The sequence below is a fragment of the Rhinolophus hipposideros genome (genome assembly GCF_964194185.1).
Source record: "Rhinolophus hipposideros genome assembly, chromosome: 9".
Taxonomy (NCBI): Eukaryota; Metazoa; Chordata; class Mammalia; order Chiroptera; family Rhinolophidae; genus Rhinolophus; species Rhinolophus hipposideros.
The window spans coordinates 54,718,216-54,746,120 of NC_138055.1; the positions used below are offsets into that span (position 1 = coordinate 54,718,216).

General features: G+C 50.6%; 1 protein-coding gene across 1 annotated transcript; it reads left to right on the top strand.

Moving 5' to 3' along the window:
- Positions 1 to 923: 923 nt before the first annotated feature.
- PDE1B (phosphodiesterase 1B) lies at positions 924 to 27,856 on the top strand. The gene is made up of 16 exons (XM_081061348.1): positions 924 to 1,097; positions 1,185 to 1,307; positions 17,410 to 17,523; positions 18,438 to 18,620; positions 18,774 to 18,840; positions 19,173 to 19,289; positions 21,566 to 21,706; positions 22,097 to 22,197; positions 22,301 to 22,426; positions 22,552 to 22,653; positions 23,684 to 23,804; positions 24,125 to 24,206; positions 24,560 to 24,668; positions 25,164 to 25,294; positions 25,802 to 25,921; positions 26,456 to 27,856. The coding sequence occupies exons 2-15, from the start codon at positions 1,198 to 1,200 to the stop codon at positions 25,903 to 25,905; spliced, it is 1,608 nt and encodes a 535-aa protein (XP_080917474.1). The 5' UTR covers positions 924 to 1,097; positions 1,185 to 1,197; the 3' UTR covers positions 25,906 to 25,921; positions 26,456 to 27,856.
- Positions 27,857 to 27,905: the final 49 nt, after the last annotated feature.

Here is a 27,905-nt window from a genome sequence, read left to right on the forward strand (position 1 = left end):
TCTAAGAAATGCTAAGGTGTTTCCTGCCAGAGTCCAAAGGAGGACTTAGTTTGATGGAAGAAGCTTTGCCCTGTTACAAGGTCTTGAGTTCAGATTCCAGGTCATTCATTCTCAAATGTTTTAATCGGTTAGGCAGTTTCCAGCTCCCTCAGCCATTAGATTTCTTTCACTGAAGACAATAAGGGAAATAAACTGGAAAGACTACAGGAGGGGTTGAGATGAGATATTGGGAATGATTTCCTGGCTCTCCTGGAGTTACAGTTAATCAAAAGAAGACGTGGTGCTGCTGCTCTGGTGGATTCTCTCTGGAAAGCTTTAAACTTGGGAGAAACTTCCATGGCCAGGAGGGAAGTTAGAGACACCAGGGGAAAGGCCACAATGGTGCAGACAGCCAGGAAGGCCAAGCTAAGGAAACCGAGAAGAGGAGTGGGATAGCACGGCAACTCAGAGCAGACGCTGAACTTTTCCCTTCATAGGCAGGAGAGCAAGTGTGCGGGTCTGGTTTGGGGCTGGGTTCTCATGGTGGGGGGGCTTCACTGAACCAGAGAGCCAAGGCCCCCAGGCAGAGAGACGTGGACTCTCTGTCTCTCACACACGGAACGCTAGGCACATGTGAAGACAGGAAACCTCACGCACATACACAGAAACTCAAAACACACACCGAGGGAACCCACGCAGCACCCACACCGAAGTCCTGCCGCGCCGCCTGCGCCGCACTCTGTAAACACGCACTCGCATCCACCCGCGCGGTCCCGGGCGCCTGGGCGCGTGTGCCCGCCCCGGGGCGCTTCTATCTGTGTGTGCCCCCGGCTTCCAATCTTTCCTCTGGGAGGGGGAGGAGTGGCTGCCAGGAGTGAGAGACGAGCCGGCAGGCGGAGAAGGCTGGGGGGGCCGAGGGAGGGGGGACCGGCCGGGGGAGGAGGAGAGACGCGAGGAGGCGGCTCTGGCAGCGCGCGGCGGCGGCGGCGCGGAGAGCCGGGGCTGGGGAACCCAGAGCTCAGCCGGGCAGCGGGCGAGGAGCATCCGCAGGAACTGCAGCTCTGCCGGCTTGGGCCGAGCCCAGAGACACCGGCCTGGCTGGTCCGCGCCAGCCGCAGGTGGGAAGGGGCTGGTGTGGGGGTGAGGGTCTTCCGGCTGCGGGCTGAGGCTGAGCCGCGGTGCTCTCTCCTCCTTCTGCTCCACAGACAGAAGCTGAGCATGGAGCTGTCCCCTCGCAGCCCTCCCGAGATGCTGGAGTCGGATTGCCCGTCAGCCCTGGAGCTGAAGTCAGCCCCCAGCAAGAAGATGTGGATTAAGCTTCGGTCGCTGTGAGTCCCCGGCCCGGAGTGGGGGGAAGGGATTTTAGGGAGCCTGGGGGTGGGGGGTGGCGGCTGGAGCCGGGCTGGTGGATTCGCTCTGGCACACATGTTGGCAGGTGCGAGGAAATAAGCTGCTCTGACACGAGTGGCCAGGCCACATGTGCAAGGCATGTGCGGAGCAAGCTGGCTGGCAGCGCAGGTTTAGGAGTTGCAAAGCTAGGGATGTGCCTGTGGACCCCCGGGGTGACACACGCAGCGCAGAGAGGCGGCACAGGACGTGCGGTGCGGTGTGGCAGGGCTGCAGCCGGGCAGCATGCAGGAGGTGCCAGGCTGACTCATACGTGTCAACGTGCGGGCTTGTGCAGATGGGAGACACATCATGTGTGTGTGCATGAGTGTCTGTGGGGCACGGAGATCTTTGTAGAGTGATTGCACACAGACGCAGACGTGCATGCGGATACTTGTGCCAACCTGTGGGGCATAGATCTCTCTGTTGGGATTGGTCGTTTCTGCCGCCTGCATTCTACAGGGGGTGGGGGTGGGGGCGCCCCATACCTGGGCTGCTCCTCTCTCTTGGGGCCTGGAAACCCTCTCTGCATATTAATGATGGGATCCACCTGGGATCTGGAGAAGGGGTGGAACCCCTACTTGGGGTCTGAAAGGGGTGAAGGGTGAAGCCTCTACCTGGGAGCTGGGGTGGTGGTGAAGAATGATTGACAGGGGCAAGGTGACTGTCAAAGCCTTTTGATTGCTTTAGGGTCTCCCAAGGATCTCCAAGCACATTTAGGCATCTTTTCTTATTGTTGCAGGATCAGGGTATGTGGGGAGGAATAAATGGGGACAGGAAGGACTCAGGGGTCCCATACTCCAGTCCCGAAGCAGGAAAGGAACTTTTCTTCCTGCTCCTCAGAGAAGAGGATCTGGTCAAAGACAAGGCATGCATCATGTTTGTCTCCCAATCAGCTCAGCGGGTAACCTGCGCAGTCTGTTGATTCTTAAGCAGAGAACAAGGGAAGGTGCTCCTCTCCCTGATATGACTCCCTATGGCCCCAGGAAAGAGGCTGTAAATGTTTAGCGAGGAAATACAGGAAACAGAGCCCCTTAACCCAGTATCCTCAATCGTGAGCTCTGGAGCTTTCCATTTCTGGACTCTGGCAAAGGGAGAGATGGGGGTAGGAGATGAATAGATGCTTATGATTGTTTTGTTTATAAAATACTTCACCTGTGGTGATAAAATGATGCCTTTTTTACTGGGTGGGTGGGTCTGATTTATACACTAGCTGCTGAGAGAGGCCTGAGGGAGAACTGAGGCGTAGTGGCAATAAGGCTTGGTATCCAAATGTGCCTCACAGGTCACCCCCTTGGCTGCCCTGAGCCAATGCAATTTGCGGGCTCTCTGAAGCGCAGCCTTGGAATGCGTTCTGGGATGAAGAAATGGAAAACCGAACTGAATTGATTTTTCTTGGGAGGAGCCCTGGGTGATTCTTAATAGAAAATACTGCTCTGTTAATGGTAACTAAACTGGGAAGAGGGACAGCTAAGGAAGTGGTTGAAGGAAAAGAAAAGGACTCAAGGTCTATAAATGGGAGAACTTAAATTGTCCCGGAATGGCTTCCCCATAGCACTAATGGCTTATCGTATACTTCCCTTGCCTCCATTCTAGGTCGCAGGCCCTGCAAAAGAGCAGCTTTTACCTGTTTCACTATCTCCCACACCTTTCTAACCAAAAGGCTTTCCTGGAAACAAATTGCTATTTCTTCCTTTAGGGTGAGAAGTTCTCAATGGTGAGAGAAGAGGATCCCCAGAGGAGGCCTTGAAACCTGGGGAAAGGTGGGAGTAGAGGCAGCTGCCCCTACAACATGTGTTAGCTGAGATGACCTTACACGAGATGATGGTGGACAAGGACCACTAATCATGCGGATTAGGTTGTTCTGGTCTTCTCTCAGTTCAGTACTGTGGTCTGTAAGAGTGCTACCATGTGGAATAATTTACCAGAAAAGTACCATCTCCTTATTACTTATCACCAGCAATAGCTTCTCAATCTCACTTTCTCAAAGCAGAGGAAGATCGTGGTATCAAGGCAGATCTCAAGTTGATGGCTAACAGGATTTGGCCCTTTTTGAGTATGGGGGAGGCTTTGCCAGTCAGATGAAGGGAAATAAAAGGATATAGGACTTTTGCTGGGTAGGAGAGAGAAACTCCCTAACTCTCAGTGTCCAGTGGTTTCTGAAGAGGTGAACGAAGAAGGCATTCTCTCTTTTAAATGGAATTAGAACACCTCTTCGCCTAACCCCAGTCTCCCCCTGTCTCCAAATGGGCCTGAGTGGGAAGGGGTTGTTTAATCTGAAAATAGGGGGGATGGTGGACATGATTATCTCAGGACTGGGGACTGAATAGAAATGAAAGCAGATGGAACATAGTATATATTCCTTGATTCCCCTGCTCAGCATGTACTATATCTCCCTCCACCCCCTCCTAACTACTCTTAATTTCTGATGTAGGACATCTAGGCTGTCTTGGGGAGTTCAGGCCTGGGGCTTTTGCCTCTGGCGAAAATACTTGCATAATATAGTTCCTCAGGGCAATTTCTTCTTGGGAAGGGCATCCAGGAATTCTGTTTCCCACACTAGCACTCTGCTAAAGATAAATTCAGAATCTGGAACATATGAGCTAGAGAGTCTTTAACTGCGGGATTTTATTTCTATCTAGCAGGAAAATTTTCCTAACTAAGCGGACTCATGATGAGGTAGGAGAGGCTGGGACAGGCAGTCTGTACATGATGTGTTGACCAGGATGATTTTCAGTATCTCTCACCCTAAGAGGAAGGATTTGATTTGCCTGCCTCTCCTTCTCTGAGACCAGAGGGCCTGGGGGGTGTGGGGGAAAGGTCAGTAGGAATAGAAGGGGTTTTCTGTATCTTTTGGGAATCAAGAAAAACTATGAGCAGAAATTGATTTGCCATCCTTAGCTCATTCAACAACTATTAATTGTCTTCTGTGGGCCAGGTGATGTCTGGATGCTGGGGATATAGTGATGGACAAAATGGACACAGTTCCTGCTCCTATGGAGCCTGCAATTTGGTTCAACTCCGTCAAGTGGAGTGGAGAGTGGATGTTTCTCATTTTGCTATACCCACCCAAGTGTAAAATTCTACCACTCTGGTTACTGCTTAACCTTTTCCTTGGGGCAGACACACACAGGAAAAGCATATATATGAGTTCTCTACCTCCCAGGACAGTATAAGCACCACTCTCTTTTCCTTGCTCCCGTTTCATCTGGAATTTTACAGACAGAACTTCCCTCTTCCTTTGGGATAGTATAGACACAATCCCTTTCTCTTCTTTCTCCACATGGTACACACTCTGGATTCTCAAGGTCTTGGCTCAGTGTCCTAAGCTGTGGTTCAAGGTCATTATAGCTGAGCTGGGTCAAGGACTCACTTGGGGATTATTTTTGCCCGTCTTTGTTTTGTCAGCATCTAGTGTGGTCCTGGAATGTAATAGGCACTCAGTAAATAAAAGAATGAACAAATGAATTAATGAATATACGTGTTTATGTCAAGGAGCCCAGTTCTGACTGATTCTATGGGGCATGTGTTCCTGCGTGCAGACCGGGAAGTAGGCAATGGGGGTGGAAGAAAGGTAAATGTTGTTGTGATGTTTAGAAGGCGTGGGGTTTGAGTACCTCAGAACAGAGCCTGGAACTGAAGGAGTTACAGAGGACATAGAAACGACATTATTTGGATGTGTGAACGAGATATAGCATGATGATTGTGAATGCCTGACATGTATACATGTGTGTCTGGGTAAAGGTTAATGTACGTGCCGGGGACAGTTTGTGGAGTCAGAGCTCCATGACGATGTCTCTTTGTTTTTATGTTTATAAATGGCATACATGATAATAAATATGTTAGGTAGGTATGCTGAATTCAGGTATGCTGGATACCTGAAATTGTCTTCTGTATGAATGAGATGTATGTGTGTACGTGAGTATGTGTGTAGGTAATGGGATAATATGTATATGTGATCTTGTGTAGGTGTTTGCAACATATTCATATTTTCTGACAATCCTTGGGAGATCAGAAAATGGGCAGGAGGAGGATGCTGAGGGACTGGACTGGGTGTCTCACTGACTTATCCCACCTTTTGTGCTCATTTTGTGTATGTCCTATGAGTGATCTTCTGTGGGTGGCTCTTGCCAGTTTTGAAAACCATGCTGCTGTCTTCCTTTCTCTGCATATGGCTATGGAGCTGCTGTGAAGATTGCAGGGTAAACAGTGGCTCCCTTGACCTCTGGAGAAAAAGGAGCATCATTTCTCCCAGGCCTTGGTGGGATGATTTTTTAGTACCTTCCTCCCCAGATTAGCCCTTCCTCCTTTATTTCCAACCATAGCAAAGGGAATCTCTCCTCCCTGAGTTTTATACTCCTCCCATCAGATGGCTTCCATTTCTCTATTTCCTCCATCAGCTTTATCTTACCTGAGGCATCTCTGGGAAGTAGAGGATGGAAAATTCCTGCAGCAAGGGGAAGGAAAGTGCAAAGATAGGAGAAATGAAGTTCAAACCAAAGGAAGAAATTCACAAACTTCTGGTCAGAATAGGTGGCTGGAGGGAATCAGGGAGGCAGGGAGGGAGGCAGGGATGAAGTGGAAGAGCGTTGGGAATATTGGGAGACTTGAGTTTGAGTTCATGTTTCCAGTTTGCATGATCATGAAGTCACACAGTCTCTCTGAATCTCAGTTGTTCATTTTATGTCATCCATGTGAAAGTGGCTTTTAAATGATGAAGTCTGGAGTTCTTTCAGCATGGGAGAACTTGCTGTGTGAAGAGGCAGGGGAATGAGAATGAAAGGGTCACCACTGGCTTGGATGGGAAGAAAATAAAGAGTCAAGAGGCAGGAAAATGAATTACTTAGTACGTTTGAGTCCTGGTGTTTGGAACATGATTTGGAAGATTCTTGTTGAATGCTTGTCAGGAACTGGTGAAGCAGGTGTCTGAGCTTAGAGAATAGAGGGTTGGGTGGGACTAGAGAAGGGATGTCCTAGAAAGAGTGTGGGCCACTGAGGTCAAAAGAAAAGAGAGTGTCTTGTTCCTTATCATTTCTTTTCCCAGTGGTCAAACTAGAAGTGGGTGGAGCAATTGCAGTCTAAGACATGGCGGGTGTGGGGAGCCCAGGGACTGCCCCTGGCGAGCTCTGCAAGCACTGGAGAAGTTCCCTTCTGGCATTTATCCTCAGGTGGGAACTGAAGGGGAAGAAGGGCTCCTGAGAAAGCAAAAGTTAAAAACAGATGTTATCTGCAGTCCCTAGACTTGGGGGTAATATGACTACGTATGCCACATCCTATTTCAGAAAATCGCTTAAGTCCCTTAGAACCCAAATATCACTCTGCTTGCTCAGGAGCCCAAGGAGGCCCGTTGGAAAGATGGAGAGTGGAGAGTCCACATTTGAACTTGCATTTATCACCTTTGCCTGGAGGGGAGTGAAGTAGGTTGGGGACACTATGGGACTGGAAGGCCAGGTGAGAAGCTCAGGAGGAGAGAAGCCTGGATGTCTCTAGATGTTTTCCACCTGCCTGCTGCCCGGGAAGTTCCTGAAGTCAATGAAGTGAATGGTTGTTATCCACCTTCACCTCTCTTTTTGGCCACTCCCATCAGACTGGGATAGAGGAGCCTGGAACCTTCCCTCTCTTTAGAATCTTTAAAGGAATCATCTATGTTTCTACTCCCTCTGTTTTCCTCTTCTTTGATTCTTTCTACATCCTTTCCTCTGTCCTTTCCCTCCTTTGTTTCCATCTTTCTCTGGTTCCTCTTTCTCTGCTAGGCTCCATTTTGCTCTCACATCCCACTTCCTCTCTCTCTCTCTCCCCATTCCCTCTGACTTAACCTCTAGCTCTTGGCCTTCAGTGCTCCTACTCTTCCCTCATCCTGGCTAGGAGTCAGAAAACTCCTGGGCTCTCCCCTCACCCAGGTATTATTGTGGTGATGGTGTAGGGTAAGTTTGCTGCAGGCACCCTTTGGGGTGGCCTTAGGAGTCTGGCCTCAATTCCTGTATTCTGCAAGTCCTTTCTTTCACCTTCTCCGTGACCTCATCCTCCCAGTGACTCAGGAGGAAGACAAATAATTGCCTTTGGATCTCTGGGGGCTGATTTTTCTCACATATGGAAGTTGAGTAGCTATTTTCCAACTCTCTTTAGGACAGCAGCAGAGAAAGAGGGACAAAACCAGGGCAGCAGGTGGGGTGCAGGTGAGACAACTGGGAGACTGGAAGTTGTTAGATAATGAGATTGTCCCCTAAGGGAGGAAGACTTAATGGCCTGAGAGAAATGGGAAAGAATCCTGGGAACACTGAGTGGGGCAAAGATGGGAACTGAGGGGGAAGAAAGTCTACTGAGATGTTGCCCATTCAATGCAGAGGTTCCTAATGCCAGTGCTCTTCCCCCTCTGTACCTAACAGCCCTGCCTGCCCCCTCCCCCCAAGTCCTCTCCCCTCAGCTCCTGCTGTATCTATGGAGCGCATCCCTGTCTTGGAAGAAAAGATCAGGTTAGGATTCTGCTTAACATCTTAGACCTAGCAGAAGTCCACTGAGAGAACAGAAATGGGGTTTTGGTGGAGAAGCGGGCTTGGTGGAAAAGGCCAGGGCGTATGCAGGCGGAGGCGTAGGGGCACAGGCTAGGAGAAGAGCTAGAAAGGAAGGGGCGGCTTCAGGGGATGCCGTGGGGTACCACCAGGCTCCCAGGTCAGTTGAATCCATGGCTGCGATGAGAAGTCAGGTTTGCAAATAATTATGGTGCTGCAGTGGGACGATTAGGCTGTCAGCTGGTGTTGGCACCAGTTAGGCTGAGACAGGACCTTGGCTTCCAGGGAACTTAGTGATTCTCTGGCAGGCAGGTCCTGGGCTAGAGAAGCGTCTCCTTTCAGTCCTATTCCTTGGCTCCCCTGCTCCCCTGTTTATCTGCTCTTGCATATCTAACTTGGCACCATCTTCCTAGTTCTCTATGCTCACCTTGTTTGGAAACTTCTTGAGGCCTGGACTCAGTGAGCACACCTGCCAACAGTGTTGCCAAGCTCCCTAAGCCCTGACCATCTCTCTACCAAGCAGTAGCTTTAGAAATTCCAGTCTGAAATAAAATAAATCGAATTGCACCAGAGACTTACCCCAAAGACTTATTTGTCTGGCCTGTTCTCTTCCTTTCTGTTTTTATTTGAAATGCCAAGAAAATTTGCTGTTGTTTTGATTGCAGCAAGATGGATTGAAGACAGATATGCAGGCGAACTTGCTGGAAAGTTCAGGAGGTTCGAATGTGACCTTTCTATGATAAAGAAGAAAGCCACTCTTCTCTTTTACTCATCAGGTTAGGCATGAGTTTGGGGAAGCAGTGAGCCAGTCAGGATGAACTTGAACTCAGGATGAATTGAGACCCAGGCATCCTACCCAGGCACTGAATCTGAGAACTATAAAACGTTACAGAGGAGGAAACTGATGCCCAGAGATAGTTGGTAAGATAGGGGGCAGGGCTGGGATCAGACCCAAATTCCATTGATCCACAATTTAGTGTTGTTCCTATCACACCTTTAGTCAGTCCCATGTCAAGCTTCCAACTCACTTCCATCCCAGGCCGCCTTTCACATCTGTTAGGCCCCCTGGAAGCAGGGCATCTGCTGGCAACATCTGTTGGGATGTAATTGGGAGGGCTGGTGGGGTGGTCCATGTGGAGGTGGTTAATGAGCAGAATTAAATAGTGCAGGGAGGGAGAAGAGGGGCAGACAAGTGAACCAGAGAAAGAATTCTGGACTGGGTCCTGGGAGCCTGCTGTCTGATTTGTCTTCCTCCTGACCTGACTTTCTTGCCCATTCCCCACCCCCCACAGTTCCTCCCTCTCTTAAAGTGCTGAAGCCTGAGGGAGAAGTGACTCATTTGTGTGCTGGGCTGGGAGCCCGGATATTGGGTTCTTATTGACTGGGCTAGGCTCAAGCTGCTTAGATTACCCTCTTCCTCATCTGACCTGAGCTGTGCTGGGCTATTGCTAGGAACACATTTTAGAAAGGGCTTCTGGTCAGGAAGCAGAGAAGGCCTTGCCTTCAGACACAGGCAAGGTGAGAGCTGACTCCTCTCCCTCTTCTTCAGTGTTTCTCAGACTCTCTTCTAGATCACCTTTCAAGACTCCCTTCCTTCCCTCCCTGCCCCCTTACTACCTCCTGTTCCTCTCCCTCATCTCCCTCCACTCACCTGGTTTCTCTCCTTCCCCTACTATCCCCTAGTCTTCCATAGGCCTTGCCCCATTCTCTCCCCACCCTCCCTCCACCCAGTTCCTCTGTCCAGTGCCTAGAGACCGCTACCATGTCAACCTGAAGCCTACCGTTCCCAGGATGGCACCTCAGTTCTGCCACCAGGGGGGCTATTTTTATTTCTGGAGCCACCCCCGCCACTGTGCCCAGCCAGCTGCAAGAACTGGGGCTGCATGTATAGCAATGGGAAGCTAGGGAAGTGAGGGGAGCACAAGTGCTTGGGTAGGGTGGAGAGCTGATTGCTCTTGGCTTCTGGAGCTCCATGCTCTGCATGTTCCCCAGCTCCTGCTTCCACTGCCTCCTGGCCCTGTGGAATAAGGAGCCAGAAACAAGTCCCAGACATCCGGAATGGTGGTGGCAGGGCTTTGCCACATCAGGGGTCTTATTCATGGAGGACTCTTAATGAACATTTGTTGAACTAAATAAATGCTTGGACTAAATAATTTTTTTGCATTTATGCATCATTTTATAGTTCTCAAGGTGCTCTCACGTGAGTTCATTTGATTATTTACCCATTTTACAGACAAGGAAGCTAGGGCTCAGAGTGTATTGCCCAAAGTCACACATAGTGATAAAGTCTAGGCAGAAGGCACCTGGTTTTAAGGCACTATGTCTTCTTTCTTGTTGGATTTAGACGATTTCCTTGGTTCTTTCAACTTCTGAGATTTTAGAGCCTTGAGATCAGCCAGTTAATCCTTTTCCAACACCCTCCACCCCACCATTCCCCCTCTCCTCTACCCCTCCCTCACACCCCTCTTCTCTGACCGGAGGCAGTGTCTTCTACCCTTTGTTCATCCCATCCTTCAACTCCCATCCTTCAGTGCATATGGGGAAAGCTGGGATGGGCCAGGATGGAGGCATGATCACCGGGCTCCTTGCTATTTTAAAACTAAATTTAAAAGCTAAAGGAAAATCTGTGCTGGACTCTTTGCAGGGGTTATCACATCTATGCCCTGCCTCCCACCCAGGGGACAGTCTCCTTAGCTTGGACAGAGGTAATGTGGTGTGTGTGTATGTGTGGGTGAGTGGATATGTGTGACATGTTTTTTCCCCAGGAAGGGATGGTGGTTGACCAATATCCTCCCTTATTAGGAACAGTTAATAATAATAATAATAATAATAATAATAATAATAATAAAAGTTGGGATGAGTGATGTGGCTTGTACGTATGTGGGGGTGAGGTGGTAAGCAGTCATTTGTCCAACCAGCTTTGGTTCTACTGGGCAAGAGAGGAGAGGGACTTGATGTCCTCTCCAAAGCTTTTCTAGTCTAAGAAATCTCTACTTTTCAGTAAGAGGGTTGAGGTTAGTGCCTACTTGGCTAGGCAGGGCTTAGAGTGGGCCTGAAGTTAGGGGAGGGAGGGGAACTGGCCTGGCTTGTTTGTTGCTGTACCAGGCTGTGTACAGCTGGCTACCACCTGCCTCCACTCCCACCTCCATACCTATCCCTTCCTCCAAGCAAGCATGTCTACAGAATAGGCCAAATGACTTGTCCCGCCGGGGAGGCAGTTCTGGTTCTATGAATCTGGGTCTAGTCTTTTCTTTCTGAAAACACTAACCAGCGTGTGTGTGTGTGTGTGTGTGTGTGTGTGTGTGTGTGTGTATGTGTGTGTGTGTTTGTGTTGGAGGCGCAGAGAATGAGACACAGAGAGTGTGGGTTTCCTTTTCTCCAAACTACAGTAGCCCTGCCTCATGGCTACTAGGAGTTCACTAGAAAAAAACTTGTAGATACTTAACCTCCATTCCTCTCATTGCTGTTGAAGCCCACTTCCACTTGTCCCAGTAGTCAGTGGAGCTGAGAAACAGCCGGTTCCTAAACTTCATTTGTTTATAATCCTTCAAGGCTTTGGCACAGTGACAAGGTATTTTAATTTCTCCCTGTTTGGGGGTTGGTGGTGGTGGTGGGGAAAGACTTCCCGTCATAAAATCCTGGCTCTTGGCTTGTTTCTTCTCTTTTCCCTTTTTCCTTCATACTCACCCCTGTCCTCGTTTTCATATTACCCACAGCCGGAGACCCTAGATTTAGGAGACTGTAGTCGCGGAACTCACAGCCCTGGATGCTTTTGTCTTCACCCGGGGCTCTCCTCCTTAGCCCCGCCCAACCCCTCTGCTGACCAATCGCGGCCCCAATGCACTTGTATTGGTGACGTCATCTCTCAGCCAATCCGGAGGAGGGCTGCGGCTGTATGCGCACGTCCAGTTCACGCCGCAGAAGCTAGGTTCTTGCTTCTCCTACCTGAGCAAGAGCAAAGCCTGGAGACGAAAAAGGGGGGGTCTCGGACCCCAGGCCTCTCCTTGGCTATCCTGTCATTTCTCTTCTTCCTTTGGGCTGGATTGACCTCTCTCCAGTTAATTCATAATTATCCCACAATTCCTGTTTCACAGATGAAAAAACGGGTTGGGAGTGCTAATATAATTTGCCTAATCTCTTGGTTTCTGTGAGCAAGTCTTCCTGACTTTCATTCACTGCTTGGGATGAGGGATGGGGGATGAGGGCTTCCCTCCTGGTTGAGAGGGTCCCTAGGCAAGGATCCCCTGATCCCTAGCTTCCGCGAACCGTCCCCTGCAGTTTCTAATTCTCTTCCTGTCTTGCTTCCATTCTTTCAGGTGGGTTAAAGGTCATTTTGAAGAACTGCCCTGGGGAAAAGACCCTGGAGGGGAGCTGAAGCTGTCTTAGCCCCTCTGGTGGGCGCTTGCCCGGCCTCTTCCCTTCCCATTGCAGACTTTCTCTCCACAACAGATTCAGAATGGTTCCCTGTCCCCGCGCCCTTAGGACTCCTGCTAACCCCTTCTCAAGGAGGAGCCCCACCTCCTCAGAGCAGGGGCTGGCCTGTGCTATTTCTGTCCTTTCTGGGATTCTTCTGAGAACGGATTCTTGTTTTCAGTCTGATTCAGATGTGAAACTTTTCCCGTGGCCTCTCACCCTGTTGCTGAGGGCTGGGTCTCTGCCTCATCAGTCTCTTTTGCCTCCAGCCAGGCTCCTCCTGTGCCCTTTCCCAAAGTTCTATCTGGTCAGTCACTCAGTTCTGCTGAGACCTGGAAGAGGAAGTCAGCCCAAAAGGGAGTCATTTCCCTGGGGGAGGGGGTGCTGGGTCCTGGGGGCGGCATTTTGATGCTCTGAAGTTGGAAACTTTGATTCCCTATGGCAACACCTGTTGCTGTGCAAAGGAGCCACCTCCAGGGCCCCATCCTCAGGTAGGTGTCAGAGAGGAGGAAGGGAGAGAGGAGGAAGGGAGAGCGGAGGAGGCCAGGTTACTGTGTGTCCACCAGTTGTCATTTGGTGGAGGGAAGGGATCAAAACTTGGCAGTATATATATACTTTCTTACATTTTAAGAAAGTAAAAAGACTGTATTAAAATAATGCTTATGGTAACCACTTTGAGCACCTCCTGTAATTGCAGAAGTCAAACTTGTATTCATCTGTGACTTGTATTCATCTTTTGTTGTCGGTATATATTGACCATTACAATTTTAATACAGTTTTTCCCTTTCTTAAAATGTGTATACATTTTTTTTGGCACCCTCTGTGTGTGTGTGTGTGTGTGTGTGTGTGTGTGTGTGTGTGTGTATGTGTGTATGTATACTTCTCTACCTTTTACCCCATCCATCTTGCCCTGTATTCTCTTCTTTTATCCATCCCCCTTTCCTTTTTATCACTTCCTCTTGACTGTGACAGGTGATTTAGCAGAATTTCCCCCTTTTCTCTCCTTCCTGACCCCACATTTTCCTTAGGACCTCACATTTGTCTGGAATCTCTTCATCTTGTCTTAAAAACCCAAAAGGCAAGTTGGATTCTTCTCACAGCTCCCAGCCCTTGGCTTGAGCCTACCCTGTGCTGATCCACCTACTTACAGTGATCTCTTTGGGGGTGTGAGTTCTGGAAGAAGTGGCAGAGGTATTTGGAAATTCAGCCATGTGGTGATTAAAGGAAATGAATTGGTTGGGGCTGGGGAAGCTGAGCTCCTCTGTGGTGTTGGGATTATTACTGCCCAGAACCTTCTCTTCCAGCTGGCTACACAGCTGGAGACACGGGGCCTTCCAGGGGTCAGGATCTGAGGCTTTTCCCATGGTGTAGGGACCGAAGGTAAAGGAGAAAGAAGTTGTGGTGGTGAAACAGGGTTAGGGGTGCAGGTGGCAGGAATGTTGGGGAAGCTTCCAGTTTTCTTAGGGCTGGGTGAGAACTGGATGGGGAGAGCGTCCTGTTTCACAGGGAAAGGGACCATTCCCTGCCAGATTCTCTGAGGACTGAACCAGAGGGGTTGGATTAAAACTGAGGTGGGGGTGGAGGAGTAGGACTTCCTGCAGAAGAATGATGATGAGGTGAGGACTTTGGGTGCGTCAGGGGAGATCTTAATTCTGAAGGACTTTAGAATCAGAGAGGCCCCTGCCAGGTCAGAAAGTGCATTATGGGGGAGTTATATAACTTCAGGAAGGTGAAGTTAAGCACTTGGATCCTTCTAGCTGACCGAGTCTAGGTTCCCCTTTTGGACTCCCCATTTATCAAATATATTCTTTAATTTTTCTTTCCCTCCCTCCTTGTGGTGTCTGGATTGTGTTGAGTTCAGATTTCAACAGGAGCTATAAAAGAGCTCCTGGACAATATCTAGAGGTGGAGGAAGGAGGAACTTGGAGGGAGGGCTGTGTTGAAAGCCAGCCTAGATCTCACTCTTCTCCCCAGGGTTTCCATTAGAGAGAAATGCTGGCTCAGAGATCTCAATTGTGAGCTCTGGCAGATAGCTCCTCAATTAATCTGCCTCCTTTCCCTTCTATTTATTTAATGAACATTTACTGAGCACATATTGTGTGCACATAGCAGCCAGGATACATAAGTCACTGTCAGTGCCATCAAGATACTCACAGTCTACTATGGGGTGACAGACAGCAACACCTCACGAAGGATGGACGACTAAGACTGAAGAAGCTGTGATGGAATGGGTTCCAGCCTCTCTCCAAGTTAATTACATGATTGAGCTTCCTCTGCCCAAGACCTGTGGTGTTTGGGGCACAGTTAAAGCTCTGGTGCTGTGAATTGTAGGCTTGCTGATCTGACTGAGATTGACAAGTTGTGTGACCTTGGACAAGTCACTCAACCTCCCTTATACTCGTAAGGTGATTGTGAGGCTCGAATGAAGTTTGTAATTGTAAAGGAGAGCTCATGGCCATTATCATTCTCCTATTTCCTCTGTTAGATGACTTCCTAATTACCAGTCTCCATTCAAACTAGACTCATTCTTCTGGACTTGGGATAGACAAGGCAGGCACTGTTGAATTTGAAGGGAGCGAGCTGTGAGCTGGTTAGGGCCAGCATGATACTGGTCAGTTAATTCCAATTCAAATCACATTCATAGAGACCCGTTGTATATGCCAGGCCTTTTGCATATATTATTTCATTTAATCTTCTTATTAATAGCCCTTCACAGGTGGTTTATTATCGTCCTCACTACGTATTTTACAGATGAAGGAATTGAGGCTCTAAAATAAAGGTTCTCAAACTTTAGGGTGCGTGAGAATCATCAGATGTTTGTTAAGCAGATCCCTGGACCTATTGAACCTGAAATTCTGGTTCAATAGGTGTGCAGTGATGCCTAGAATCTAAATTTTTAATAAGTATCCCAGGTGATTCCAATGCCAGTGATCTATCGGCCACATTTTGATAGATACATAGTGACGGAATTAGTGGCTTTCCCAAGGGCTCAGAGCCAGGAACTGACAGGTTTTAATCCAGGATTGCTGCCTCCCAGACCTGTCTGGAGCCTTGGTTTCTGCAAATAGGGATAGCAATTCCTTCCTGCCTCCCTCCCTCCGTCTTGGCCCATTGTGAGGATAAAATGAGATAAAGTAAGAGAAAGTGCTGTTTAAAATGTAGAGCTGGCAGCATTGTTAGCGATTATACGAATACATGCAAATGAGAACCCGTGGGCTTGACTGTTCACTTTGGGGGACTGCTGGGATGTGTGTTTCAGGAGGGAGGGCAATCGAGGAAGAAACTTTGACAGAAAGCATTGACCCCCTAGGGACAGAGTTTTTAGCTATGGAAAGGGCTGACCAAAGTCGAAGATCAGGCCTGGGATAGGAATCTGAGCCGGGGTGGTGGGGTGGGGGTGATGGGGGTGGGGGGTAGGGTGGTGGTGGGGAGATGGGACCAGAGGTCTTTCTTCCTGGATTGTGTGTTCCCAGATTTGAGGGCCCCTGGCTCCAGGGAATGACCGGGAGAGGGAAGCCCGGCTGAGTCTGGGCCCCAAAGGCAGAGTGTACCTCTTTGTTCTGTGATCTCTGGGCAGGCAGTCTGAGAGTTGCTGGCTCAGGCCCCCCTTTCTAGCTCATTGGCTCGAAAGCCTTTTCTGTTGTCAAGTCTCTATTCCTACTGAAGCTATAGCTGAGTCTGAGGTTTACTGAACCCTGCCTCTTTCTTGTTAAACGACCCGCTATTTCCACATGGAGCGTGTGCAGTAGGAAGCCTGGAAGTGGGATTTGAAGACAGTCCACTGAGGAGGCTGCAATGTCACCCTCCCATTTCCCCCCTTTCCCTCTGCCCCATTTGTATTCAGACGTGTCTTGGCCAGGACTGCTGGCACCTGAGGTGAGAGTTGGCCTGTGATGCTTCCTGGGGCCGACTATTCTGGGAACCCCTCTTCCAAAGCTGCTGAGACCCCGGGATTCTAGAGCTGCTTCTGTTCAGGAATGCCATTGTTCTGCCTCCTCAGCAGCCCTGGGAATCGATGCTAATTTCAGCCTCTGGTCCCTGACTCATTCTCTTCTTTTCCCTGACTCAGAGGGTGACCTTGGGTTTCTGAAGCCCCTCTCAGCTGGGAATAGTGATGGCCACCATTTCACCCCCATCTTGGTTTTAGATGGGTGGGGAGGGGCGGGGGAAAGAAGCAAGAGGGGAATATTTAATCGCTTTCTTTACAATCATCTAAAGTCAGAGAGCATTGTTTGCTTTGTGACTGCCTGGGCTGGACTCACCAGACTTCTAAGAAGCCTCCCAGTTAGTCACAAACCCCCAGCATTCATGAGTGCAAACTATGAGAGATTGTCCCCTCAGGCAAAGAATCCCCTCCGTGAGACCCCTGGCCCCACCTCCACCACTTTGGCTCTGGGGGAAGCTGCTGCAGGGCTGAGGTAGGGGATGGGTACAGTCACCCTTTGCCAGAGGTTCTCTCTGACACTGGGCAGGCAGGGGTTAATCCTGCTTTGTCCTGGTTGATGGATTCTGGAAATCATAATCCATTAGCTCTGCCTGGATGGAGTGAGGCCAGCTGAAAGCATTCAGATTGCTCTTTGTTCTGTGTCTTTGCCATCCCTGCCAGGGACAGAGGGGCTATGGACACGTACCCCCTCCCCCCCACACACCATGACCAAGAGACAATGAAAGAATCTTAGCTACTCTTTTGACTGCTGTCGATCCCAGAGCTGTCTTTCATGGGGGAAATAAGCAGCTTCATCTCTTGGTTATTTAGAATGTGGAAAAGACCATCCCCAAAACATCCCCCTCCCCCAGGGGCTTGTACCTGCCTAATTCTGCTGGGCCCCTGGCAGTCTAAACAAGAGTGTTCAGGAAACATGGACTAAAGGTGGATGGGGAAGGTGGAGTCAGGAAAATCCTGGGATTAAACTTTGGGGTAGATAAATTTAATACAAGCAGTGGCAGTAGCCTGAGATGAAAAACATTAGCTGCCATTATTCTTACTGTTAGAATGATGAATGATTTAGGGAAGACTGAAGCTGTGTGTGTAAAATGAACTCTATGGAAGGTATCCAGTCCTTATGACAAGGTAGCAGCCCCTAAGCAGAATGTCTGTCCCCCCACCCCCTCCGTTCCCCAGGCTCCGCTACATGGTGAAGCAATTGGAGAATGGGGAGGTCAACATTGAGGAGCTGAAGAAAAACCTGGAGTACACAGCTTCCCTGTTGGAGGCCGTCTACATAGACGAGACACGGTGAGAGTGGTCACGGCGGCGAGGCTGGGCTTTGGGGAGAGACCTGCTCACAGAGGAGGCAGATACCAGACACAGAGACCCAGGGACTGGGAGTCAGACACTGTGACAGGGCCAGAGCAGGAAGGCAGAGGGGCAGGGGCAGGTGCAAAGAGCTGTAGGTAGAAATATCGGCAGAGATAGAGGCAGGTGAACAGACACGGGGTTGCAGAGACAGAGGCAGACACAATGTGAAGAAGGAGAGAAGACAGTTACCTTAAAGCTCATCTAGTCCCAACCTGCTTCCCCCAGTGGAATCTCTCCAGATCTGCGCTGCCCAATGGGAGAGCCACTGGTCACACGTGGCTATTGGGGTTTGAAATGTGCAAGTGTGAAGTGAGATGGGTATGTATTTGTAAAATATATGCTAGATTTCCAAGCTTTGGAAAAAAGAATAAATATCTTATAAATAAAAAGAACAAATATCTCATCAATATATTTTATACTGATTCCATGTTAAAAGGATGATAGTTTGGGTGTGTTAGGTTAAAGAAAATTTATCATTGAAATGAATGTCACGGGTTTCTTTTTACCTGTTACTGGAGCATTGAAAGTTACTTAGACGTGGCTTGCATTTTATTTCTGCTGGACAGCGTGGCTGGTCTATAGCATGCCTGACAGCGGTATTCCAGTGTCTGCTTGAGCGCTTCCAGAGTCGGGATGCTCATTACCTGACATAGTGACTTGTTTCGTTACTGGAGTCAACAGAGAGAGAAACAGAAATAAAAAGCCATAGTGAGAGAAAGGCGAGGGAGCTCCGGAGAAGGGAGAGCTGGTCTGAGAGTTACTGAGGTGTGGGGTGTGGCTGGGCCCAAGGTTTTCTAGGTCGTGCGAGCATTTGGTGTCTTTCCTCTGTGATGCCCCTTCTGGGGCCTCAGGCAAATCCTGGACACGGAAGATGAGCTGCAGGAGCTTCGGTCAGATGCTGTGCCTTCGGAGGTGCGGGACTGGCTGGCCTCCACCTTCACCCAGCAGGCCCGGGCCAAAGGCCGCCGAGCCGAGGAGAAGCCCAAGTTCCGCAGCATCGTGCACGCCGTGCAGGCTGGGATCTTCGTGGAGCGGTGAGGCTCCCCCACGCTCGCCCTCGGTCTGCCTCCAGTTGGTCTGCCTCTAGTCGCGTCCCTCTTTGTCCAGGCCCCCACCCGCAGTATGGCGCCACATGCCCACCTGATCAGACCTTCATACCCCGGCCTCTTTTCATTATCCTCCTCTAGGATGTTCCGGAGAACGTACACCTCTGTGGGCCCCACCTATTCCACTGCGGTCCTCAACTGTCTCAAGGTGATCCCTGGGTTTTTGGGAAAGGGGAGAAGGTTGGGGGATGGAAATGGTCTTTCGGACTTTCAGACTCTGTTTATGCCTTCTCTTTTGATTGTTCTCATGTTCCTCAAAACAAATTTTGCCCACTCCAGAGGCAAACTCCTGCAGTTCTTCTCTCTCCCATACTGACACATATCCAGGAGGAAAGGCCCATTTCACCACTTCTTTGTTTACCTGTTTCCCAAGACTCTGAAGTCATTGGGAAGTCCTCCCTGAAGTCTAATTGCAACACTTGCTGCTTCTGGGATGCTCTCCTTGGGAATCTCCCTGCTCAGTTTGTTGTTTCTTCACAGAACCTGGACCTCTGGTGCTTTGATGTTTTTTCCTTGAACCGGACAGCAGATGACCACGCGCTGAGGACCATTGTTTTTGAGTTGCTGACTCGGCATAACCTCATCAGCCGCTTTAAGGTTGGACAGCATCGCACCCCTGCCTCTGGGCATGATTCTCCACTCCTGTCACTCCTGTGCTAGAAGATTCCCATCAAATAGATTCCACAGGCTCCCTCACTTAGTCTGACTGTCAGGGAAGTCTGCTCATGCCCACCCCAGTCTGACCGTTCTTTCATTTGCTACAGTGCTGGCCTCTGACTCCATTTATTGCCTGCTAGGGGAAGATTCTAGGTCTGCAACCATCTAGCCTAGGATTCTGCTCTCTCCGCCTTTGCATTTACCCCTAACCTGACCTCACCAGGCTGACTCGATGTTCACCTCCCTGTTTCAGCTGTCCTGCCTCCTGCCTGTGGACACTGGGGGTCTAGAGTCCAGATGCTGTCAGCACTTTGGGATCAGAGTCTCTACATTTGTTTCCTGAGGTGCGGGGAGGGAACAAAGTTGGCCGTTTTTCTTCCCCCACTCCCTATCACTAATCCCTGTCCAAGGAATTTTATGGAGAGGATTGGCTCTTGACAGGTCTGGGGAGGGCTGTATGAGGAGATGGAGGGTGTGTGATCTCCATTTGCTCTGCAGCTTGGCTAAGAAGAATATGGCATTAAAGTCCCCTCCAGATCCTATGCCAGGAGGGAGCGTCTTTTGGGAATAGAGGCTGGAAAAAACCCCTTTCACGTGGAAAAACCACTTCCACACTTAGAAGTGGAGGGTTGGGGGGGGTTGGAGAGTCGCAGTGGGGATATTTGGTTATCACTTAGGCGGGGGCGGGCAAATGTTAGAGTGGAGGAAAATGTGTGTGTTCTGAGGGATCCATTTGGGGGGAGTCAAGGAGTCCAGTTGGAGGGGCCCCTCCCAGAGGTCTTTGCAAGATCATCCCGCCATCCTCTGCCTCCACTTCACTATAACAGACCCGTGGTGCATAGAAGCCTTTCCTCCACCCTGACTCCTTTAACAACTCTCAAGATGGTTTCCAGAACTTTCCTGAGGTGCTTAGTTGGGATTTTCTTCAGTGCCTTCCTGAGGCCTGTCCTTCTGCAGTTTTTTTTTCCCCCTTCAATCCTGCCCTCTCCAGGACAGAAAACAGTAGGGTCCTCTTTTTCATAAGATTTTTCCCAGCTCGTGTTTCTCCAAACTAGTTCTCAGATATATTCTAGACACCAGCTTCTCTTAAACTCTGCTTCCTTACCTGGAAGGACGGTTTTGGGGAGACCCTAAGAATAATTGCATCAGGTTGGGTTTGGCCCAGCCCCAGTCTGCCTTACTCCAAGGCAGTTAGAGAGAGAGGGGCACTTATTGCTTTAGTGTTCATTCATGGTAGAGCTCCCAGTTGGAGCTGTCCTTCTCAAGCTCAGCATTCCTTTCCGGCACCCAGCCCCTCCCCTGCTCCTCCCCTTCCCTTCCCTTCCCTTCCCTCCAGGGACACCATGGCAACACAAAAGCAATGGCAGTTGTCTTGGAAACAGTCCTTTAAAATTCCCTGAATTTGGGGCACAGCCCTCCAGGGGTGGGGGTGGGGGATGTTAGGGTCTGACTGTATCTCATCACTACCGCTCATCGCTACAGATGCTTCCCCAGGTCCTGACCCACGTTCTCCTCCCAGCCTCAGGAGATCCAGGGACAGGTGCAGACGCAAGCCTTTTCCTCTGACAGCCCAAGACTTTGAAGGAGGCAGACATACTCCAAGAGCCTACGCAGGACAGAGACAGAATTGAGAATAGCTGGACAGAGCTCTGGCTCCTGGGGCTTGCGCGCGCACGCATGCGTGTGTGTGTGTGTGTGTGTGTGTGTGTGTGTGTGTGTGTGTGTCTTCTCAGAGAAGGGGTAAGCCACATCTGGCTGGAAGGGTCCTCTCTACACCATCTTATCCTTCCCTCGGCTTCTGAGCCCTTCTTGATGGTATTGGATTGGGGTGAGTTAGGGTGGTTGGAAGGTAGGAGGAAAGGTTGCTTTCTTTTTCTTAAAAATATCTAGGGAAATAATAATAATTATAGCTACTTTGTAGAGAGCACTTACTAAGTGCCTTGTACTTATCTCATTAAATTCAAGGTAGGTGGTGTTATCTTCATCTGTAATTAAGTATCTGAGGCATAGGGAGGCACGTGACTTGCCCAAGGTCACACAGTCAGCGGGTGGTAGAGACAGGATGTGAGCCCAGGTTCACCTGACTGCTGAGCCTGTGCTGTCTCCCTAAGCCACGCTGCATTCTAAAGAAAGATGGCATTGCTGATCTCAGTCTTGGGCCTCCTGCCATTCCTTCAGACCCTATGTGTATCTCGATTACCTCCCTCCTACTGCAGATTCCCACTGTGTTTTTGATGACTTTCCTGGATGCTTTGGAGACAGGCTATGGGAAGTACAAGAACCCTTACCACAACCAGATCCACGCCGCTGATGTTACCCAGACAGTCCACTGCTTCTTGCTCCGCACAGGGATGGTGGTAGGTGCCCTGGAGATCACTCTTCTGTGATTTAGGGTTTCATGGCTGCCGACTTGGGACATCTAGACTATACTCCGATTTCCCTTCTCTCTTTGGTTCTTCTCCTTTGGCATCCCACAGTCTTCAGAGTCAAATTGGACTTACTCTAGAGAATTTCTGGGTAGACCAGAAATTTCATGTGATGTATGCTGGGATGCAGTGGGAATGTAGCAGGTTGGGATGGAGGAAGGTCTTCGGCCATTCCAGGAACTGGGAAGCCTGGCTGCATTAACTCAAGAGCTGACCTTGAAGAATGGGATGGCCTGAGTGGTCTAGCTTGTGTGTGGAGGTCTGTGGGCAGTGATAGGAAAGGGGGTCAGACGCCTCTCATCCTCCATCTCTTTCTCCCAGCACTGCCTGTCGGAGATCGAGGTCTTGGCCATCATCTTCGCCGCAGCCATCCACGACTATGAGCACACAGGCACTACCAACAGCTTCCACATCCAGACCAAGTGAGGGGTGGCACATGGCAGGGCAGGGGGGCCAAGTGGAGGCGGGAGGTTGCCAGAGTCCTCATTTACAGAGAGGTGAACACAATGACCTTTGGCTTTGTAGGTCAGAGTGTGCCATCCTATACAATGATCGCTCAGTGCTGGAGAATCACCATATCAGCTCTGTTTTCCGAATGATGCAGGATGACGAGATGAACATTTTCATCAACCTCACCAAGGATGAGTTTGTGTGAGCAGATGTCAGAAGTGGGCATCCCTAACAGACCCCGATACCCCAACTCACTCTTCCCACTTCCTGGACCTCCTGCCTAGCGTTGTTGTGGGCTTATCACTTTACTGGTTCTGCCCATTCAGAGAGCTGCGGGCCCTGGTCATTGAGACGGTGTTGGCCACAGACATGTCCTGCCATTTCCAGCAAGTGAAGTCCATGAAGACGGCCTTGCAGCAGCTGGAGAGGTGGCATATAGTGGGGTGTGGCCAGGGCTAGGCCAGAGTGAGGGCTGTGTGAATTGGGGACATATACATGGGTAGTCGGTATGCCAAGTCTTTGCCTGGATGTAGAAGTTTTTCTGGTTCCAGATAGCTGAGCGTATCTCTGTGTGTGTGCGTGTGTGAGATGTGTGTGTGTGCACATGGCCCTGGGTGTATGTACAGCCCAGGTAGCTGGCCTAGGGGAGAGCATTTTAGGCTGAAAGTCTGAGATGGTCATTCTCATCTCAGCTTCAGGACAGGCTTACTCTGGAATGCTGGGGAAATCTGTCAATCCTTCTGGATGCATTCCCTTATCTGTGAAATGTGAAAATGATATGCCTCCCTCTTCAAGAGCTTGCTACCGGTTTTTGCTCTAATAAGGCCATTGAGAGAGTCACGTGAGGTTAAAGAAAAAGCACAGAACAAATGCTATAATTACATCTAATGTTGCTTAAAAGTGGGTGGGAGTATCTAACTATGTGTAAGAGAGAACAGGCTCTGTGTGTGTCCTGAAGGTGTGTGTTACTGGATGGTGTCCACATGTGGGAGGGTGTGTAGCGTTAGAGCATATCATTACTTGAAAATAATAATTATAGATATAATCTACTCAGCGCTTATGTGCCAGACACTCTTCTAAATACTTATATATTGTATGACATTTAATTCTCAGAACAATTCTATGTGGCAGATTCTGTTACTACTTCCACTTAGGATTGAGGAAAATGAAATACGGAAATTTTAAGTAACTTGCTCTATGTCATACAGCAAGTGTGTGCTAGGTATGGTGAGGATTTGAACCCAGACCTCTGATTCAAAGAGCCTGAGCCGCTTCCTATACATATGTGTGTGTGTGTGTGTGTGTGTGTGTGTGTGTGTGTGTGTGTCTAATCTCCAAAGGTGATTGAAGTTACCTGAGAGGATCTGAGAGAGGACATGTGATGGGAAGTTAAGAATGGTCCAGGTTTCCTTTTCCTAAAAGATCAGTCTTCCTTACCTTTCCATCTGCCTCAACCAGGATTGACAAGTCCAAGGCCCTGTCTCTACTGCTCCATGCTGCTGACATCAGCCACCCAACCAAGCAGTGGTTGGTTCATAGCCGCTGGACTAAGGCTCTCATGGAGGAATTCTTCCGCCAGGTAGCATGGCATCTTTGCCCACCTCCTGCCCCTGGGGCCCTGTCTCCCCTATGTGCTCCAAGTTCCCTACTCCTACTCCTGATCTTCATTCAGCTCCCTGTAGCTTCTCTCCTGACCCCAAACCTGTGGGTTAAAATGCCATCATCCTAAAAGCTGAGCGATCGCTAACGATAGGGGCATCCCATTCGCATTAACTCATTTCCAGGTCACAGGCACAGACAGTCCTCTTCTCCCACTACCTCCTACCACCCCCAACTGCACCCCAGATCTTGTAGACTCAGATATCCTCTCCAGCTTTCCTACCCTGTCTTCTCCCACAGGGTGACAAGGAGGCAGAGCTGGGCCTGCCCTTTTCCCCACTGTGTGATCGCACGTCCACTCTTGTGGCACAGTCCCAGATCGGTGAGTGTCCTTTCCTGCAGGGAGGAAAGGATTGGGAAAGGGGACAGCGTGCTGTCTGGGCCTGGGCCAGGGCTACCCCAAGTCTCCATCCCTCAAAACCATTCTTCCTGTAAAAGCAAGCCTGATATGCTAGAGTGTGGGGTCCTGGGGTGGAAGGCCGGGGACATGGGGAGTGTGATAGTGGAGAGTTTGCTGGGGTCACAAGGACATCACCCAAAGGCTGCCCCCATCGGGAACTTTGCAACCCCAGGTTACTCTGTTTTACACGCAGCCAAGTCACAGCCATGCCAGCCATATGCACTACCCAGCCTTCCAAGGAAGAGATCTCCATGGTGTTACCCTCTTCACTGCAGGTTTCATTGACTTCATTGTGGAGCCCACATTCTCTGTGCTGACTGATGTGGCTGAGAAGAGTGTCCAGCCCCTGGTGGATGAGGACTCCAAGTCTAAAAACCAGCCCAGGTGAGGAGGGCTGGGGTAGCCAGGTCACTTTGTTTTCGGGGAGGGAAGTCAGACTCACAGAGAGGGCTCGCTGGCAGGGAGAAGGTACAGCCATGGTGGGAGCGGTGGAAAAGCTGGCTACTCCACGCGTGGGAGCCCCTTTGCTGTGTGTCACACACAGGGGTGGAAGGATGGGACCATGGGACCAGGAGACTGTGACCTGCACCTGTGTTCCCCTCCACCATATTTTTGTCTCTTCCTTTAGCTCTGTCTTCATTGCCGTTCTGCTAATCTTGTTTTTCTTTTCCTTCTCGTAAGAGGGAGAGGGTGGAGCGGGAGGGGTGAAGTTGTGGGGAGAGGGACAGGGACTTGGAGGGTAACCAGCAGACAGAAAAGAGGATGAGGCTCCCTCCACCGCCTGCTGGTCTTGCATCCCCTCCACTCTGAGAGCTGTGAAGGCAGTTCTGGAGTGGGCTGGGTCTCACGTCTGGAGTCGTGGGGTGGGACTGCTTCTAGCTTCCAGTGGCGCCAGCCTTCTTTGGATGTGGCAGTGGGAGACCCCAACCCTGACGTGGTCAGCTTCCGCTCCACTTGGACCAAATACATTCAGGAGAACAAGCAGAAATGGAAGGAACGGGCAGCAAGTGGTGTGTACCATTGTGGGGGATGAGGCCTTGGGGGGAGGGCAGCTGGTGGAGCCGGAGCAGATCCATTTTCCTTAAGCCTCTGGATAAACCCTTTGTTTGACTCCTAGAGTTGGGAATGGAGCTGATCAGACTAAAGTTATATCAGAGAAAGGACTGACTAGCTGATTGGCTTGGACCGTTCTAGAATGAGGACTGAAGAGAGGATAGGGACAGCCATATTCCACAACCCAAGTGGCCCTATACATACTGTGTTCCACGAATGGTGCTCCTGCAGATTAGCATAACGTGGTGGCCCTGGCTGGGAAAGCTCTTCCTTTATGTGGGAGCTGAGGGTTGTGAATTTTAGCAAGCCTGGAGAGCTCTCTCCAGGTGAGCAGGGGTTGACTATAGCTCAGCTTGAAGGCAGGAAGATGCATGAGAATCCCTTACTTTTCTCCATATGCTTCTAGGGTTCTGGGGAAAACTACTTCTTGGTCTGGTCCCAACTTCCTTCATGCCCCTCTGCAGGCATCACCAACCAAATGTCCATTGACGAGCTGTCCCCCTGTGAGGAGGAGGCCCCACCGTCCCCTGCTGAAGAGGAACACAATCAGAACGGGAATCTGGACTAGCCAGGGGCTGGCCCAGGTGAGTCTGTGTGGTGGAGCGGGCCGGTCTTGGTCTTGGTCTTTTACGGGGAGTAGGGCCAGCGGGGGTCCAACGTGGCACCTCTGAAGAGTCATCTCTGGGATTCAAAGGATGTGAGGTTCTCCCTCCCTCCTTCCAGGCAGGAAAGTGGAGAAAGAGGACACATAGAACTGAGCCAGGGCGTGAGTGGGAAGCAGGGAACTTCTTCCAGCATTTCGTTCCTAGTCCTTGTAGGAAGAAAGCAGGTAGCTCCTCAGAGCAGTGTGGGCCCTGAGCCCGGCTGCAGCCAGCCTGCATAGCACCTTTGGGAGGGTTTGGGAAAAGGAACGAGCCAGGGCACAAGTCTCTGTGTGGTCAGTTGGTGTGACTTTGATGGCAGCCCCTGCTCACACCGTGCTGTGCACTCTTCTGCACAGCATGTTTTACACAACTATGTGTGGGACTGAGGGGGGATCCGGGTGGGGCTTGGAGAGGGTGTCAGCTTGGAGATAAACTCAAAGATCCGAGCACTGAGGCTTCTCCCTCTTTCCCTAGGTCCTCATTGAGTTCAAAGTGTTTGATGTCATCAACACCATCCATCGGGACTGGCTCCCCCATTTGCTCCAAGGGAGCGTGGAGGTTGAGGAACAGACAACCCACCCAAAGGCCAAATGCCAGAGATTGTGGGATTGGTGGAAGGGTCCTCCCCACCCGACACCCATTGGGGCACACTTTAATCTCCCGGCAGCAAAACTGGGGAACTTCAGGCTCCCAGTGCTCACTGTGTCCATGCCCCTGCCTCTGGACTCCCCCAATGGCCAGAGAGCTGGCTGGGAAGGGGGTGCTTCCTGGAGGCTTCCCAGGGCCTGGGGAGAGGGTCGGAGATGCCAGCTCCCTGGACCCTCCCCCATCCTTTTTGCCTCCAAGTTTCTAAGCAATACATTTTGGGGGTTCCCTCAGCCCCCCACCCCAGATCTTAGCTGGAAGGTCTGGGTCCCCCTTTTCCTCCCCTGGGAGGGGCTGGAATAGGATAGAAAGCTGGGGGGTTTCAGAGCTCTATGTGTGGGGAGGGGAGTCGGCTCCTTCAGGGCATGTTATCTTTCTAGGGTCTGGGAATAGTGGGGACGGCCTCTTTACCCCAGACCTGCATTGCTTCAGCCCTGTCCCCAGCCCCAGACCCTGCAGTCTTCCCTCCGTCCCATTCTGAAATGGCGACTGGGGTACAGAAGAGCCATTGGGACTGGGGGCCGAGAGGAGGCCTTTCCTGGGGTCCTGGAGATCTTGGGACTGGTCTTGGCCCCTGGGGCTTGTTACCTGCTCTGGCTGAGGTCTGAGCCCTTTGCCTCCTTCCTCTCCCTGAGGCTGGGGGGCCCCATCCGACCAATGTCTGTAAAGTGCTTTGAGGTGTCGCCAGCAAAGCACCTTCAGGATGCATCATTTGAGCACAGGCAGGAGAGACCAGCTGGGGTCAAGGGCTCACGGTGGGTGGGGGTGAAGTAGAATCCAGTAGTACTGCGTTGCTAGCAGAGTCCTTCCCCTCACTTCCCCTCCCAGCACTGGCGCAGCTGCAGGCGCAAGAGGCCTCTCCGATGTGACAAGCGGGGAGTGGAGGGTGGAAAGCAGATGGGGAGGGGCTCAGGGCTGCTGCTGTCATGTCATGTGAAGAGAGCCCAGACAGGTTCCCTGTCCCTTTCTCTCCTCAGGCTCCTCTCACCCCACCTTGTCCCAGGAAAGGCCCAAGTTCAGGTGACTTCTCTCCTCCTTTCTTGTAAATACCAACCTTGCATTTGTACAGTGGGCCCTGTTCATGTGAAGTCCGTATCCATGGTCTCCTAGACCTGCCACCTGTTCCTCCTGCCCCACCCTGAGTGGGGCAGAGATGCATGTGACTCACCCCTGCCCTTGGTCTCCCAGAACCGTGCTGTAGTCAGACATCAATAAAGATGGGAGACCATGCCTGGCTGTGTGTGGTTCACTGGGTGGAGGTCCACCACGTGTCATGTTA